General features: G+C 40.9%; 2 protein-coding genes across 5 annotated transcripts in view; both read right to left on the reverse strand.

Annotated features, from left to right (window-relative positions):
• LOC125299593 overlaps nt 1–18,804 on the reverse strand; it is a 355,198-nt gene that overhangs the window by 279,777 nt on the left and 56,617 nt on the right. The window lies entirely within an intron of this gene.
• ssrp1b (structure specific recognition protein 1b) lies at nt 45–18,782 on the reverse strand. 4 transcript variants are annotated; one of them, XM_048250719.1, is made up of 19 exons: nt 18,701–18,782; nt 18,149–18,229; nt 17,606–17,791; nt 17,403–17,508; nt 16,337–16,530; nt 15,990–16,090; nt 15,612–15,741; nt 14,928–15,031; nt 14,377–14,505; nt 12,993–13,214; nt 12,548–12,620; nt 12,387–12,392; nt 10,510–10,642; nt 10,339–10,384; nt 9,890–10,010; nt 5,829–5,996; nt 5,504–5,601; nt 3,703–3,877; nt 45–990 (listed from the first exon to the last, which is right to left on the reverse strand). In XM_048250719.1, exons 2-19 carry the CDS (start codon nt 18,200–18,202, stop codon nt 913–915), a joined length of 2,124 nt encoding a protein of 707 aa, XP_048106676.1. In that variant the 5' UTR covers nt 18,203–18,229; nt 18,701–18,782; the 3' UTR covers nt 45–912. The 4 variants fall into 4 exon arrangements, with proteins under 4 accessions (XP_048106676.1, XP_048106680.1, XP_048106687.1 ...); XM_048250723.1 differs by having other exon boundaries at nt 18,149–18,317; nt 18,701–18,778; XM_048250730.1 differs by lacking the exon at nt 18,701–18,782 and adding an exon at nt 18,653–18,671.

Here is an 18,804-nt window from a genome sequence, read left to right on the forward strand (position 1 = left end):
GATGAATGAAAATCAACAGCTGTTTGTGCAGCAACAGACATGACTGTAATTTTGTTTTTATTTATTTTTAACGATAACAGTGTGTGGTAACAGCCTTTTAGAAAGTCCTAGGATTACAAGGTGTAGATTAGGAATTAATCCAAATTCCATGCCGCATGTCACACCACAGTCTTGTTAGGTAACAATGCGAGTGCCTATGCAAGGAATCAAATGTACGACCTTCAGCCCGAAAACATTTCTAGAGCTGGACAACAGTGTAGCAAAAATGAGGATGACTTCAATGAAAAACATTTGGCTCTAGGCCAAGCTGTTTTTGAGATCTGTGCAAAAGTGTTATTTTGATAATTATAGCACCACCTATGGGTGCAGTACCCCATATTCTTGTATCTGAGTGAGTGAAATTTCCAACCTGAAAATTACAAATTCCAAACTGAAATGTCCAAATTTCCAACCAGCAGGAGCTGTGGTGCTTGGACCATTAATGATTAAGAAATAACAAAGTAATTTAACTTAACTTAAAATACTACCAGTCCTTTATATTACATATTTGCTTGCAAACCTTTTATGAGTCTCTGAACTAGTCCATAAAAGACCTTTTCAAATTAGAGAGACAGAAAGACAGATCGATATATAATCAGAAAGAGAAAGAAAGAAAAAGAAAGACAATACACAAGCTACTTGTCATAAGATTGTAAAAACATTCTTGAAAGTGCTTTTGCTGTGAAGTAATATACAACTTACAACCTAATTCTTCTTCTAGTGACAGGACCATGACTGAGATACCATGTGAAACTCAAAGAGTAACACACACTCTGCAGCAGAGTTTATGTCTGTACACACACACACACACACACACACACACACACATTCGGCTTCCTTTCCCACCGTCTGACACTCTGTTAGGAAAATCTTTCAGTCTGAGCCGGATTCCTCTGAGCTTGGTGGGGTGGTGGCCACCTCCTCCTCCTCATCATCATCATCAGAGCCTCCCTGTGGAAGGAGGGAGGAAGGGGGATGGAGAGACAGAATAGGAGATGGAGAGAAAGGGAGAGAGATGGAGGGAGACAATAATGTGTGTGTGTGTGTGTGAGAGAGAGAGATAAAGAGAGAAAAATTGAATGGGAGAGTGAGAGGGAGGGAGAGAGAGGGGGGGCAGGGGTAGAGAAGGGCCACGTTAGCAACCTTAATCACATAATAGACTGCTGCAAAAGCTATGGGAGAAGTGCAAAGGGCCTCACAAGCAGTCCAAAATACCCATGACTGAATCTGAAAAGTGATGAAAATCAAACCAATTGTATAATGTATAGCTGCGTGCCTTTAGCATTTAATGGAGTAAATATTGAAAAGAGATTATCTATTGTTTCTTTTAGACACAGCTTTGCTAAAATGGCTAGACAAATGTGTTCGTAGCCCTAACAAAGGTGATAAATTATGTAAGGGATAATGTCTGGTTAGCCGGTCATAACTCGAAAATAATTCCTGTCACCACAAACAGGACCCTGCTGCCAAGCGCTAATCAAAGCCAAAAAATGAATTCATCAAATGTATCAAAGTAACTGTAGTGGCTGTAGTGTAGTGCAGTAGCTCAGGAACAGTAACCAGGAAGTCATGGGCTCAATTCCTGGCTGTCACCATTGGGCCCCTGAGCAAGTGAGCACTCTTCCATCGGCCATACATATGCATAGCGGTCAAGGCATCTCATAAGGAGCCAAGAGGGTTTGTAGAACCCGATAATGTAATAAAAATTCCCTTTATAACTCCAAAAAACATATAATAAAACCTAACAATGTAATAATTCCTGATAATGTAATTAAGTGCATTTCCCAATAATGATAATAATAATGTAATAATGTCTCTACAGATAATTGGGGCAGCCGTGGCCTACTGGTTAGGGCTTTGGACTTGTTCAAACCCCGACCAGTAAGAACGGCTGAAGTGCCCTTGAGCAAGGCACCTAACCCCTCAATGCTCCCAGAACGCCGCTGTAGCAGGCAGCTCACTGCGTCGGGATTAGTGTGTGCTTCACCTCAGTGTGTGTTCACTGTGTGCTGAGTGTGTTTCACTAATTTACCGATTGGGATAAATGCAGAGACCAAATTTCCCTCACGGGATCAAAAGAGTATACTTAAAGGAACCATATGTAAGATTGTGGCCAAAACTGGTACTGCAATCACTTTCAAATTACTGTAGAGCGGTGTATCCCCCCCACCTTTTCTACGAGTGTTAATAGACACACACACACACACACACACACACACACATGCACTCAAGCACAAACGCACGCGTACGTCAGGGTTTCCGTTGTCCGGTAAAAGCCGGACATTGGCCGGAAAAAAAAAGAAATGTCTGACAAAATTTAAATCTCTCCGGTCAAATTGTCTAATTGAAATTGGCTAATAACCCCACCCCCCTAACACAATCTGAATTTGAGAATAAACCTAAAATGTAGGCCTATACTAAAGCAAGAAGTTATAAAACAGCACATATATATGCTGCATTTCCAATAGGAAGCGCACGCTTACAACGTCTGTTAAACAACAAACGAATGAGTGAGACGGTTCAAACATGTTTTCTTTTTATTATGATCTTTACCTTTTGAACTATTCTTTGACTATATTGCCCTTCTATGCTTTTATCTGAGGCTGAAGCCTCAGATGTCCGGTCAGCTCCACCACCACCAGAGAAAAAGCCGAAGTGTCGGGCGTATCTGTCGGAATCAGTATACTTAAAGGAACCATATGTAAGATTGTGGCCAAAACTGGTACTGCAATCACTTTCAAATTACTGTAGAGCGGTGTATCCCCCGACTCGAGGTTGCCAACCCGGATGCTGAAACACTACTGACTCCGTGATTAGTAGATAGGTAAAGGGTGTCGCATCAGGCCAAAACACAACATGACATGACAAAACACAACATCAACATCAGTTGAGGGCTGCAACTTCACTTTTTAAATGACAATATCCTGGCCGGACTACTGCTGTCAGTGATATAAGTATTTGAAATGAACATGATTTCTTAATGTCTAGTGACATATCAGGGCCATTTTATGATTAATTGAAATACATTTCTTACATATGGTTCCTTTAATGTAACAAATTATTACATTATCGGGAGGTTATTACATTATCAGGTTAACCTTACCTTTTCCAGAAACTAATAATGTAATATCTCTCAATATTGTAATAACTTTGGCCAATGCTGTAGTATGTTTTGATTTGAAAGTGTATAGTGGCGGGGCGTACCCGTGTGTGTATGTGTGTGTGTGTGGCGGGTCGTACATGTGTGTGTGTGTGTATGTGTGTGTGTGTGTGTGTGTGTGGTGGGGCGTACCTGTGTGTGTGTGTGTGTGTATGGGCAAAGCACCTGTGTGTGTGTGTGTGTGTTGGGGGTATTTTGTGGGAGATTATTACATTATCAGGTTCTACAGGGTTTTAGGGAGGTGTGCATGCAGCATGTCTTCAAGTCTTTCTAATCCACATATAAATATGTGCGTGTATACATGGACAAAGATATGTTAGGCTCCAATGGTATTTTCTTTTTGTGAAATGTGATTCCAACAACCCCTTCTCCTGGGTAGCATAACTCTAATTGTATTGTAGAGTGCTACAATATATTTTGTCGACTGATCAGTGATGCATATCATAGTATTGTGTAGTTTAAGACAGCTGAGGATTAAGCATCTCAGCACTGATTTGTGTTACCTTGCGCTTGCGGCTCTTCTTGCCGTGGTCCGATTCTGACGAGCTGTCCTCGCTGGAGATAAACTCACGGCTCTTAAAGCTGTCGTTGCCTGTGGCACGCTCTCTCTCTTTCTCCCGAACTCCTGACCTTCTCTTTGTCTTGTCATCACTCTTTCCTCCCTTCCTCTTCCTCTCTCTGTGTGAGGGAGAAAAAAACAAAAAAACTTTGCTTGCGTGGCATCAATGTGTGAGATCTGTATCAAATGTGTGAATGCGAGAGAACTGGCACAAAAGTAAGCTTTCTGAAAATTGTCTATGGTTGTAGTAGGCTTACACCACACATAACTTTTTATGCTAATTCTTCAACTTCACTTCTTCCTATGTCAAATTTCTGTACATTACTGCAGCATCATGTAGAGTGAATGTCAGACATATGCACACAGCTCTGATATGGGATGCGTTTCTGGATAATCTGAGGCTCTGTGTTTTTATTTATTTACAGAGGCGGACAGAGTACACAGCTTCATTACTTGAGTTAAAGTACAGATACCCTTTGCTAAATTTTACTCAAGTACAAGTAAAAGTACAACAGTCAGATGTCTACTTAAGTAAAAGTACTAAAGTACTTGTTTTTAAAAGTACTTGAGTATCAAGAGTACAAGAGTACATTTTCCAAATATTGCATTACTACTGCCACAGTGCTTACATTTATGTACAGAAACATCCTACATGGAGTTATGAAACAATTTAATGTTAATACCTTGGACAATGTAAAAGGAATTGAAAGTAAAATCAAGTCATTTTCATCTTTTTACCATGTTGCCAGGGATGGGCAGTATTTCTCATACATGTATTTAAAATACGTATTTCAAATACAAAATACTATTTTGTAATGGAAACACTTGAAGCGAAAACTTGTCTTAACTTGTTCAGAAAATTGAAATAGTCTGGCGAGGTGGGGCCACAGGTTGGCACATTCCCGGGATGGACCTGCTGCGTCTTCATCCATTGTTTCGTCCATGGTTTCGTCTCTTATCTAAATCTAACCATGGAGTTGACTTTGGCGGAAAGCTGAAGGTGATTGCTGATAGGCTGTCCCAATCAGAGGCGCCTGCTCAATCCAATCACATTTGAGAGGGAGAGTATAATATTTGCCTCTCAAATGTACTTGAGTAAAGTCATGGGTACTCCCCAAAAATGATACTCGAGTAAAGTACAGAATACAGGTCCCTCAAAACTGTACTCAAGTACTGTACTCAAGTAAATGTACTCCGTTACTGTCCGGCTCTGTTTATTTATTAACGAATGACTAAACTCATTTACGAACGCACTGTCATTTTACCTTCATAACAGATCAGTTATGACAGAGTAAAACAATCTACACTAACCTTTGGGAAAGGTAGTCCGACTGGAGCAGATTTTAGGAAATTAGGCCAAATTGAATGCCACACTAAAATGTTCCTGTGCTGCTTAAATGATGGTTGGATTATTAATATAGCCTATAATATATATGGGACCCTAATGTAAAAGATGGGCAAAGTGCACTAAAGCTAATTTGATAACTTAACAAAATCAATTAACTACACATTTAATACTATGGGCAAGACTGTAACAACAAACATTGGTGTTCTCCGCCTTGACAAGCACACGATTTTGCTTGATGACAGACTTTGCCCACCAAATAAATGTTAAGGCCCACGGTCTTGCTATTCAAAAAAGATGAACCACGTGGCCAAGATTTTATTCCTCTTGTTAAAAATCTGGCTTGTGGTACTAGGGCTCATCCAGTTAGAGCCGGTAGGCTACGTAGAAGGCTCCCTACTTTCTGTAGGTGCTGGGGGATCCGCCACCACTCTCTCTGTACACCCTCATGGCTCTTTCATAGTCCTTCTTGGCCTCCTCAGCTTTGCCCTCCCACTCCTGAAAGAGGGATGGGGTGACAAATGAAAGGAGAGACAGAAAAAAAGAAAGCAGACATTCATTACATTGAAAATAGTGTACAAAATCACAGAGGTTCACAGAAGGGAAGGGAGGTGAGAAGGGAAGCTTTCATGAATGACACCGACAAGAACGTCAGGAATCTGTGGGGTAGTAGACAGTTAGACAAGCCTAGTGCGGGACAGAGACAGTGAGAGCGGCCAGGTTACCTGTTTCTGATCTTTGCCAATCTGCTTCCACATCTCGCCAGCCTTCTTGGAAATCTCCGTGATGGAGATGCCGGGGTTCTCCGCCTTGATGCGCTCTCGGCTGGCATTCAGCCACAGCATGTAGGCACTCATGGGCCTCTTTGGGGCACCCTTGTCTTTTGACCTTTTCTACGAGTGTGAATAGACAGACACACACACACACACACACACACACACACACACACACACACACACATGCACTCAAGCACAAACGCACGCGTACGTCAGGGTTTCCGTTGTCCGGTAAAAGCCGGACATTGGCCGGAAAAAAAAAAGAAATGTCTGACAAAATTTAAATCTCTCCGGTCAAATTGTCTAATTGAAATTGGCTAATAACCCCACCCCCCTAACACAATCTGAATTTGAGAATAAATCTAAAATGTAGGCCTATACTAAAGCAAGAAGTTATAAAACAACACATAGGCCTATATATGCTGCATTTCAAATAGGAAGCGCACGCTTACAACGTCTGTTAAACAACGAACGAATGAGTGAGACGGTTCAAACATGTTTTCTTTATGATCTTTACCTTTTGAACTATTCTTTGACTATATTGCCCTTCTATGCTTTTATTTGTTATTATTGTTTGGTTTTGTTTATGTAAAGCACATTGAATGACCTCTGTGTATGAAATGCGCTATATAAATAAACTTGACTTGACTTGACTAACGGCTGAAGCCTCAGATGTCCGGTCAGCTCCACCACCATCAGAGAAAAAGCCGAAGTGTCGGGCGTATCTGTCGGAATCAGTAATGTTGGAAGTGGAGGTGCAGGGAGTGCGGCCGCACCAAGACACGTCATTTTCCGTGTAGCTACCCATAGCTACACTGGACATGTAACTGTGTTCTGTTCCCAGAGCATGCTTTCTCTGTCTATGATCTGCAGGGTTATGGCCTCCTCGACGAGGAGATTGCTGGTCCACGGATAATTTGCGGCACAATCGAATATTGAACCGTGGACCGAAAGTAAAAGAAACTAAACATTTTCCAGAATAGGAAATATTTCTTAATTTAGTGTTATCAAATAAAGAGGCATAGCATTAGGGTGTAGTGGTATGAGCGCTCATTCAATGTGTGTGTGCATCTGCGCAAGTGAAACTGTAGATGACGTGGGTAGCAGCAACAATCAACGTATTTAAAACAACGAACAAAGCAGATTCTTGCTGTCAATGAAAACAACATAGAGACTGGCTAGATCTTTAAATCAACACTAGTTAAGCATGTTTAAGTTAGGCTAATGAACATGTTGCATATACGGCCTGATTATGTCATTCTTTAAGCTACATAGCCTGTCTCCAGTTTTCCTCAACTTGACTAATTAAAGGTGCTCTAAGCGATGCTGGGTAACGTAACTTCTGTTGACGTTCAAACAAAACAGAGAGCTAGCTCGCTACTTCCTCCTCCTCCCTCCCGTGCTGCTCCGTGCAATTGAAACTCTCCTAAATGTGCATCTCTTCTGTGATTTGCTGGAACAGTTTGTTATGTTTTTATGGGCTAGGTTTGCCCAGGTTGAGGTTGGTTAGTAGCCTAGAAATCTAGACGCACCCTAGCAGCGGCAAATTCATTTGCTCAGCCTGTATGTCTAGTACCAAACCATAGGGATTTCTATTGGCTGACGCCGTGGACGTCATCCAATCACAGCGCTCTATTTTGTTAGAGAGTCTTAAGGCGGGCTTAACAGGATAACGACAGTCCTGCGGCGGTGAACAACAAGGAAGGTGGCTATGGCGAACGAAGAGCGGTTGTTTGAATCGGCGTTGGCGTCAACTTTGGAGGAGTTGGACTTGTGCTTTTCTTTGAAAGTTGAGCAACACAATGCACTTAAGTCATTCCTTTCAAGAAGGATGTATTTGCAGTTTTGCCGACCGGATCACGGATATGGTCGTGAAGGCTGGCCTATTGCATGCCTAGGCCGTTTGAAAGACAATTCTCTGCCCGCCCCTTGGATTAAGCGAGGTGAATGGCTCGATTCCAGACTATACATTTCAATGATATAGGATGGCCCGCCAGGCTAGTTGGTTAGGTGATGTTTGCAGTAATTGACATGAAATGTTTTAGCCTAAAAAACACATGGCATCGCTTAGAGCACCTTTAAGAAGCGATAATATGATATTTGACCGGTGTTACATGGCAACTGGCACCCATGTTAACTGGCTGCGTTGGTGACGTCTTTGACAGATGTGGCCGCTTGCAGATTTGTCACTTTCTGGTGGAAACTGGAGACAAACAAATACAACTATGCACTTTGACCGGTGTTACATGGCAACTGGCACCCATGTTAACTGGCTGGGCGCTTTTGGTGACGCCTTTGACAGATGTGGCCGCTTGCAGATTTGTCACTTTCTGGTGGAAACTGGAGACGAACAAATACAACTATGCATGACATATTTAAATGTCAAAATTGTCTGTAGTAGCCTACGCTACATGCACTGGACCATAAATATGCCACCAAAAAAATAAATACCTAAACAGCCTAATAATAACTCCACGTGGGTATCGAACCTGCTTCCTAAATGAAACCTCTTAAATGATAACCATTCATCTACGTACTTGAGCCACAACCAGCTGATAAGTCATAGTGCAATTTACTTGACTTACTCTATACAATTAGAAGAAGTCAGGTAATGATTGTAGCAAGTTAACACAGCTGATGGTGTTGTCTAGCAGTTGCCCAAGCCAGTAGGTCTTCAAAGTACCATGGTTACGTTTTCAAACATTTCACTGACTGCTGGTCATGCTCTCTGTGGCCACCTAGTATCTGTAGCCTAAATTGAGGAAGCGTTGCTGGTCTAAAAATAAATAAATAATAATAAATAAAAAAAAACGTGTGATGTCGACTGTGTGAAAAAGCAATGTATAGGCATTAACCTGTTGCGCCACAGGAGAAGCACCCAACGCGAGAATTAGGAAATAAAGTATAAAAAAAACATCAAACCCATGTTTACATGTCAGTAACATTAACGTTAATAGCCTATAAGCCTAAGAGTTTTGACTCTCCCCAGCGCAAATTTTGTGTAAAATATGGACATCGTTATAGACTTCTCCTGCCCATTGCAGTGTGCGTTTCAATGCCTGTGTTTCATGAACTGAATTCTTAAAAAGAATAGGCTGGACAAAAAAAGGATACACAATTAGGCAACACATTTGTATTTGATTTATTTGCTGACGCTCATGTGGCTCTACAGACACTTCAGGTAGGGCGCCACAGCCTAACCTCAGTGAAACGCGTTTGTAAAACTTAACCATGATACTTTGAAGGCCTACTAAATGCCTTGGGCAACGGTAGCATGATAACATGGTAGCCAGATAACATGAACAGCTATGTTAACTTGTTACAATTATAATAACGTTAGCTGACTTCTTTTAATCATACAACTGAAGTCAATTTCTGTGAGTGCCGTCCAGCTGGTTCGGTAAAGCGAAGTGGATAGACGCCTGATTACCAAGCAAAGTCAATTAATTATTCATGGTTCAATGCCCATGTGGAGTTAATTTATGCTATTTAGGTGTTTGTTTTTTGGGTTGCATGTTCATGGTCCAGTGCATGTAGTACTACATACAATTTTGACTTTTAAACATGTCATGCATATTTGTGTGCGTCTCTAGTAGGCCTATATCAGAAAGTGACAAATCTGCAAGCGGCCACATTTGGCAAAGACTCGTCATCAATCATGAAACGTCATCAACGCAGCCAGTTAACATGGGAGCCAGTTGCCATGTAACACCGGCACCATTTTTTTTGAGCGGAGACTCTGACATACGTATAAACACAGAGAGAGAGAGTCCCATACAAGCATACAAACTAATCATGAATGACAGAATGAATGAATGAACAGAAAAGCAAACTCAAAATAGGCCTAGAGGCTATTTCAAGACTAATCATAATCTTAAAGGCTAAAGTTCAATCCAAGATTGGTTATGAGATTAGTATGGTTGGGTGACTGATCCTTACTCTTGTTTTTTCACATTTGCCACATTTGTTTTACACTCTTTCATAGTTCTCTCTCTCTCTCTGTATCCCACCTCTTTCTTACGGGGTTTCCTCTCCTTCACCACTTTGGCTCTCTTGGCAGGCTTCTTCTTGTGCTCCGCTTCCTCCTCACTGTCCTTGTCACTGTCACTGACGGACGCCTTACTGTCATACCTGGAGTACCAGCACAACAAAACGCAATGTTATGTCAAGTGAACTATCTCCTCCATAGTCCCAGAGTGAATTGATGTGACTGAGTGGTTCCTTCGAGGGAGCGGCAGGATTATAGTCTGTCATGATTGGGACATACTGGAATTGAGTGAGAGAAATGGAAAAAAGGGGGAATATTGGTGGTGCTGCAGTGGGCGTGATTTAATAACCCAGCTACATCCTTAATGACCCTTTGCTATAAACACAATGAGTGGTGACAGGTGACAAGGTGACAGAACATGAATGTAATGGATGGGAAAGTAGCTGAGAGATGAAGGCAGAAGGCACTTACTCTTCTGCAATGTCATCCTCCTCCTCTCCTGGGTTAAAAGACTCATCTGGAGATGGGAGTAGAGTCATACAGAGAACACATATATTGCAATTTTCATCCAATTAGAGCAGCTTCTCTTTTTAACCCACCTGTATATACTGTATATAATCGGCCAGGCAGGCTGACACTCACCACTTTCGCCCTCGGAGTTGTCGCTGTCATTGGCTTCCTCGCGAATCTTGCCCTCCTCTTTCATGCGCTCCAGGTAGGCGTCGTGCTGGTCCTCATCTGAATCACTGTACATGTCATCTTTGCCCTTCATGCCCTGGGGCCAGAAAGAGATACTTGAGCAGAAAAGGGACAGGAAAGAGACATCCCAGTAATGTCCACACGAGACAAATCAGGATGCAAAAACCACACCGGAGTGCGAACCACTCAAACCAGTCACTGAAATACATAGGCCTATGGTACATTTGAATTCTTATATAAACATTATCATTACCAGCTATACATTTAAGTTGGCTTCGTTTTGGGGACTTCTTTTCCAACCACACTCTGTTCAATCCTTTTCCAACCACACTCTGGGGCAGATGTACGAAGGCAGGCAGTGTAAATACTGCTTTTATCAGTCTGCAGAAAGTGCACTCTGTGCCTTACCATATTCAATCAACTAAGATTTCAACTTCATCAGTTAAACAGCATTTGTACCCACATCTGAACAATATTTCTATCACAAGTGCAGTTGAATGGAATTAACCAAAGACAACATTAAAAGGAGTGAAGAGTTTAGCGATCATGAAATAATACATGATAATATGTCAACAAACAGAGAGATAATGCAGAACAGTCGTTCGGTTGTTTCTGAACGTCTCTCTTACCGATGCATTTAACCACAGTCTGGATTACACCTGGTTTTAAACATTTTTTAAACATTTTTTTACAGCAAAACAGACGTGTGCTGTTTTCAAACATATGCCAGTGAACTTAATCAAGTGCTAGTAACACTTCTCCTCTCATGAGTTTGCGCAAAACTCCCACTTTCCCCTCGTCCTCCCCTAAATGCATGTACATCAATAAGAAAATCGTAGCTTGCCATTCTGCACTCCTGTGAACGCCATAATTCACTTTAATTTATGTGCAGTCTGTTCTTACATACGATGTTATGTTTTAAGGCACATGTAGTAAAGATTTAAACCAAATGAATCCCAGTTGGGAATGCTAAAAATTTACTCAGACAGTACCTGACTGGACCAAAGCCAAAAGCTAACCACAAAGTACCAAAGCTGCACTAAAGACCACACTGGTTGTGGCTTAAGACAAGAAACTGGACACAAAGGCTGATGTCACTTCACAAAAACAATATCTCGTTTCCTGTGAGTCTGGGTTAGGATGAGCTGCCCTGAGAGTCCATGTCATTGGAGATATTACCAGGAACTATCATCACTGTTTAAACACATTGTGCCATGAGTTTATAAACAGGGTATATTTAAAGAAAAGGCTTAAAATATATAGGCTTTAAATATATATACTTTTTATTTTGGTACCAAAATCAGCAGAATACTCACAAGTAATAGAGATGCAGGCATTAACTTCTCATAGAAAATATATTACAGTGGAGAAAAGACACTCTCACACATTAAAATCATAAACTTCAGCAAGTACCAGCATTAGAATAAAAAAACCCAGGCAGACACACATGAGAAGAGATTCCCCAAAGCAGTGTGTTAAGTGATTGTAAAAACAGTGATTATACAAACAGACAGTGCTTGGTTTTTATCCAGGAACAACCTTTTTGTTAATTGAAACAAAATCACACCCAGTAGATAGCAAGCTGACAGACCAGGATTTCAGCAGTCAACTCCACAGCACTCGATTCAGTCCAAGCTAATCAATCCCATATATCCACAGGCGCTGTATATGGGCAGTGATGCTGACTATATATACAGCAGCAGATGAACACACCCACAAGAACAACAAACAAACAAAAAACAGAGGCCGTCCCACACATACTCTTCACACCCAACGCAGAACCCGAGACACCACTTCAAACCACAAACCTCTATACCAACCTTTTTCTTCAGGACCACAACACAGAGAAACAAACAAACAGACAAAAATTCACAAGGATGATTATCATACACACTTTTGATAATCTGTGGCGTTGCAACACCTCTATGAGACAAGACCTGGGTACATTTGAAGAATGAAAATGGTTTTGTGAAGAACTAACCTCTTTGAAGCCCCGGTTCTTGATGCTTAGCTTCTTTGCAGTGACAAAGTCAAACAACTTGCCATACTCCTCTCTGAAAGATGGAAACAATCAGGGAAACATTGGACATTTTATTTTGTGCTGCTTCACAGTCTACTACAGTTCTACAGTTCAGAAATGAATCGAGTGTTATCCATTGTTTAGTGCATGTATACTTAAGACACAACTATCTTTCGGATTGCTAGTTCATATATATTTGTACTAACTTCATCAGTAGAATGGTTCATTTAACAGGGAGACAGCCGGTATAGAAGATGCAACCCGGCAGTTTTCTGACAAGTACTATAGCAATAAAATATCCATTCCGCAGGGTTGGTAAGGGTTCCAGTGTGCTGCTGTTAGTCCTCTGTATTTGTACTGATCAATGAGACCTCCTGCGTGAAGAGACTAGCTGTTCTGAGTCTACCTTTCAATACTGCTGAACGTGTACTGGGAGCCCTGCTTGGTCTCGATCTCAAAGTCAAAGGAGCGCGTGGTGGTGGTGCCGCGTGCGAAGTTGACGCTGGAGATCTCTTCGAAGCGCAGGTGCACGGGCGGTTTGTGTACGTAGATGAAGCCGCGCTCCAGTGGGTAGAGCAGGCCAGAGCTGGCCTTGTAGGAGCAGGTGATGCACTGAGCCCCAGAGTGACTGGACACACAGCGAGACAGGGGGGAGACATAGGGGCAGAGAGAGGCCGTTAGGGGAAGAGCATCACAGGTAGAATGAGAACGAGGAAAAGGTCTATGTGATGAATTTTCTTCCAACATGGGAACTCCTCCACAAAAAACTAAATATATAATTCATATGATTAACAAAAAGATTTAAATATACTAAGACATGATATATTGTTGGTTTGTGTATTAACATCTAACAATGCAAGACCCATATAAATAAACATACAAGAAATATAAAAAACATGACCAAAAATTTGTTTTTCATAAATAATAGTTTCTCTTAAGGTGATACAAGGGGCGACTTTTTGAGCAATGTTGCTGTTCAACCACATAACCGGTTCCATTTGTGAGTGAATGATTATGATAATTTGTCTACTGATGATTAAAGTTTTCCAGAAAAAAAAAGAATGTGATTGAACAACAACACTCAGGAACATTGGCCAGCAACAATACTCCAAACGTTGCCGTAGTAGTCTTAGTAGTAGCAGGTTTTACACAGATAATTTAAAGTACTGTGTTGCAGTCATATATATCAATCAACTGCATTAAATCATAGTGCATTAAACCTTACTATGGTTTAAAACCTCAACAGGAAATGTATAAACCTACACTCTCTAAAACATTTCAGCTGAGTAACGTCAGAAGCCATTAAAGCCTTAAGACTGACAGTATGCTATGAGAAGGAAGCCAAGAATGCTTTCTGTAAATTCCCCCATAAACCACATAATGAATATTTCTCATATCTTAACTCAATATACTTTATGTGTACAGTAGGTAAAATGAATGAAAGGAACCCTGAAAAATAACAATCAATATTATTTAAAAGCAAAAGTTAAAAAGTTAAGTGGATGTTCCTTTAAAAAGATGAGTTCTGCATGTCGTAAAAGACAATAATGCTGTTAGTCTCTCTGTAGGGGATCTTCTACAAGTGGTCCAACATTTGTAACAACTAACAAAGTCAATAATGAAATAAAGTGGATTACTTTGATGCTAATATGCTACACGTTATGTTGCTATGCTATGTTGTTAGCTTTATAACTCGATACTGGACCTGTCTTTCTTATTCTATGTTAAAAATGTAAACCCATCTTGTGTCTGTGTGGGCGTGTATGTACAGTATGCCTGCAGTTTATTACCCCTTGAAGTTTCCTGGCACTGTGATTTTCCGGTTGACCAGGGCTTTCATAACTCTGCTCACCATCTCATACAAGGAGCCTGACATGCTCTTACTGAGCTTCCCCTCGAAGCGCTTCACCACCTCCTCCCTGTAGCAGACACAGAGAGACCACACAGTTGGAAACAGAAGTACAGGCAGAACGTGTTGCATTAAGTGAAGCCAGACAAGTGGTGAGGGTGTGAGGAAACACAGACATAGAGCTAAACCACAAACAAACTGAAGCCGAATCTCATCATCATCATCACCATCGTCATCATCTGTCCCTGCTCCATTTGCATTGCTCTCAGACACTCTCTCCCAGATGCCCCGGGTCATTTTTCTCTCATATTCCGTCTCCATTTGACAACCACCCATTTCACTAATGGTGCGTAAATGGCATAAATGCCCATACCCATCCATACCCAACCACCCCCCCCCCCCCCCCCTCATGGTGCCCTATTGATTCTCCCTCCTCTCCCCTCTGGGGGTTGTCTCTTGCCCCCTTGCCCCCCTCTCTCAGGCCTTACTCACTCGCTCATGTTGAGAGTGAGATGGATGTCTTCCTCCTTAGAGAATAGTAGGATGAGGAAGTGGTAGCGGGTTTGACCTTGCTTAATTGGAGGGTCCAAGCTGATCTGTAGAAGGAGTGGATCAGAAGAGGAAAAAAAAGATAAAAACAAGAAGGGATGGGCTGAAAGGTTGAGCTTCTCCATCTCAATGTCCATTCTAATATTTCATAATTTCAATCAAATGTACAACTTATATCTCCACCATATACATCCTGAAATACAATGCACACATTTATTCACTACCCAATCTTAAAATACTGATATCATATACAATGCCCTTGATATACACCTGTAAAATCCACTATATATTTTAGAATAAACATTCTAAGGACATAAATATGACTTGTAAAATGTCAGACACAGTCACACAGTTTAAACTGGTTTAAATGTATAGTTAACTTACAGTATAGTGGGTGTAATATATTGAAATAGCTTCACTGCAATACAAAGGATGATCCATGATGCACTGCTGCTTTTTGACTTTTATTTTTGAGCCACAATAGTGTTCATGTTATTTGTACCGATCCAACAAAATGAAAAATAAAGGCAAATTAATCTGCTCTTTTAAATGTTACAAATAAAGTGCATCCCCTGACTGCTCTTTGGGCTTATGGAACATTGTGTGATGTAAGCTACTGACACTCACCACGAAGAACATCTGCCTCTGATCTTTGTGTGGAAGCAAGAAGAGACGCAGCACGGTGGTGTAGGGGATCTTGTAATCAAACGTCTTGCCGTGTAAATGCAGAAAGGTGGGGTATATACGGATGTCATACCTGTGGAGAGAGGGCCCAGCAGTGTTGCCAGGCGACACCAGTGTAAACAACCCAGATATAAAGAACACAAACATACCATACAGCGGGTACTTGTACATTTGATTATGATTACAATAGTAACAACAACAGTGTAAACAACCCAGATATAAAGAACACAAACATACCATACAGCGGGTACTAGTACACTTGATTATGATTACAATAGGAAAACTTTTAGGACTTTTAGGATGTTAGAATAACATGTGCACCTTCCTCTGGGAGTGAGGCACTGCAATTCCTTGAAGATACAGACAGCATCTCCAGTTGCCTGGATCACATCAGCCTTCGACAGAACATTCTGAGCAAACGCCTGAGGGGTAACAAAATATGAACTGATATAATATACTATGTAATGCGGTTAAAATTTTAAAAATTATGAACTGATATAGTATGCCATGTGGATGATCAAAACCCCCAGCTTAATTGAGGGATCATGTCACAGAGTAAAATTCAAACAGAGTTCAACATTTTTAATCTTTTGTATAATGGGGCCATCTGCTGGATGATAAAGGTCCTGTTTATGATAAGTTCACTCTTAACACACACACTTTCACACCTCCACAGGGTCCATGCCATCGTCGCCTGTGCTGGGTGGCACATAGAAGCGGACCTCCATGAGAGAGACCTCAGCATCGTCGTTCTGATGGAACTCCAAGGTGACCTCATTCTTACCCGTAGTGCATTGGGAGACACTGGCGAGGGGGATCTCAAACGCTGGGGTGTCGCTCACCTCGAACGACAAGAGAGGGCCTATAGGAACAAGTTGAAAACAATAAAACATGTCTGTAACATGTCTGTATGGTGGGTATGACGACTTTCTAGTTGTGCATGTCTATTCTGATGGAACATATCTAAGTCTTCAAAATACTTTAATAATAATTGAATTTGGCAAAGAATTACAAATGAACAGTTCAACAGTTCAACAAACCCTCTAAATCCATCTGACTACTTTTCTCTTAAATGAGCATAGGCAACCTATAGGCTTTTGCCTACAAATCAAAATTTCAGACCAGGAAGAGATTGGTATTTAGCGAATTTTTAGTGGTTTTGAAATTTCAGACCAGGAACAGATTGGTATTTAGCGAATTTTTAGTGGTTTTAGCAGTTTTGAAGTGAAATTATTTGATTAACATGTCGAGAGCATTCACTCACCATCATTATCTCATTTTTGACGAAGGTGGCGTTTAGAGGCTTTCGCATCTGAACTCTTCACATACTTTTACTTTTAATATCAAATGTTTATCAGAAGACTGTAGGTTGAACACATGCACAGGACATAAGTGTGTATGGAAATTGTGAATCACGACACATTTGATAGATTCCAAATAGGTTGGCATGTAGTGCCAGTAGTTCAAAAGCATCCGCTCAACTCATTGTTCATAAATATGTACAGATCTAACCTTAGTTATGGCAGAGGCTACCACTTGTTGAGTTTTCCCAAAAGCCCACTTTGTATATAAAACACAATGCTGTTACATTACATGAGAGAGGTAAGGCCACTAACCTCTATTAATGTATAATGAGCTCTCAGTTACTGTGTCAACGGAGTTCCTGGAGTATTTCAATGGTATTAGAGCAAAGTAATTGGCAATTTGAAAATCACCCAGTTTCTGATACCTTACCACCGAATTTCGCTGTTCCCCAGTTCCAGCCTTTCACACACAAGTCTTTGTCTGTCAACTCAACTTTGTAGTTGACCTTGAAGTACTCTTGTATCTTCTCAAAATCCTGGTGGACAAGGACAACCAAAAAAATGGAGGACAGTGAGAGAGGGGGTGAATAAAAAACAAGCATCTGAAAATGGATGTATGGGACTCTCACCCACCGAGTCTCTGAAGCCATCATACTTATAGACATGGCCGGTGCTGGTGACCAGCTTGATGCCGTTGCCGAGACACACTCGTCTCCACTGTGCCTGAGTCAGCTCTGGCACAGCAATGCTGTCCACCTTCCCTGTTTTGCTGTTCTTATAAACAACCGTCTGTTTACTGAAGCGCAGGCGTCCATCATTCTGAGAACGCACAGTATTGAAATGGCTGTATATTATTATGTTTATAACATTCCTGTTTGTGTCAGTAAAGAACAGAGGTTGAAAATCATTTCAATGTTATTATTGTAAGCACAACGTTACAGCAACAACATTGTGTTTCATAAGGAATTTCCATGCTACATTTCGTGTCAGTTTTTTTTTTGGTCAAATTTTATGCATTTGGTAAAGACTTCCAGAGAAGGGACATAAAAGTAAGAGCTAAAATAAATAGAAGCCAACCAACATGCATTAAGCCTTCAAAATTGAATTACTATTTATTGACAATATAAACTAATTATTGCATCCCTGGTATGTCATGGTCAAAGTAGTTCCACTTACCCATGACCCCTTGACCTCCTGATAAATCTCATTAAATTCCAGAGTGTCGGCCATACTTGACACTCACTAGGTGACGCTGAACTACATCGACACGAACAGAGGGACATGTGAGAGATCCAGAGAGGGAGATATGACATTCATTCACGGTTGATCGTTTCATATAAGATCACTGAATCAAACACAAACCAAAACAAGATTTATAATAATTACAATAATACACATCAATTATAAAAAATATTAAGGAGCATATGTCACGTCAAATCCGCGGAGCAATGGGAACGACACATAATATATTATCTATAAAAACACTGAGAACATCATGGCTTAATTACTTAACACTTAAACATGATTGACTGTAGCAGCCATAGCATAGCATACCAATTTCATTGCAAAGCCTACAACAACAAGGTTAAGTTTACAAAGTATATCAGGAACAATCGAACAAATATGCTCCAAATGGTATGTATTACCGATAAAAAAAACACAAGTATAATCAGCACTGACTAGCATTTACACTCTGTTTTGTGCACCGAATATATTGATCAACATTACTGTTAATGTTGTCTAGTTGGTCAGGCTGCCAGGCCGATTCCCGTGTGCTGCTGCGTGCATGATAGATCTGCTGGTACCGTGCGTAAGTCATGACGCAACACGCA

Source organism: Alosa alosa, chromosome 1, assembly GCF_017589495.1.
Source record: "Alosa alosa isolate M-15738 ecotype Scorff River chromosome 1, AALO_Geno_1.1, whole genome shotgun sequence".
Taxonomy (NCBI): domain Eukaryota; kingdom Metazoa; phylum Chordata; class Actinopteri; order Clupeiformes; family Clupeidae; genus Alosa; species Alosa alosa.

Excerpts from the sequence above, each read along its gene's own strand:
- ssrp1b (XM_048250719.1), bottom strand. The coding sequence starts at position 18,202 with ATGGCCGACACTCTGGAATTTAATGAGATTTATCAGGAGGTCAAGGGG. Across the intron at positions 5,997-9,889 it reads GGAAACCCCGTAAGAAAGAG|AAAAGGTCAAAAGACAAGGG; the intron begins GTGGGATACAGA and ends TCACACTCGTAG. Across the intron at positions 5,602-5,828 it reads TTGGCAAAGATCAGAAACAG|GAGTGGGAGGGCAAAGCTGA; the intron begins GTAACCTGGCCG and ends TCCCTCTTTCAG.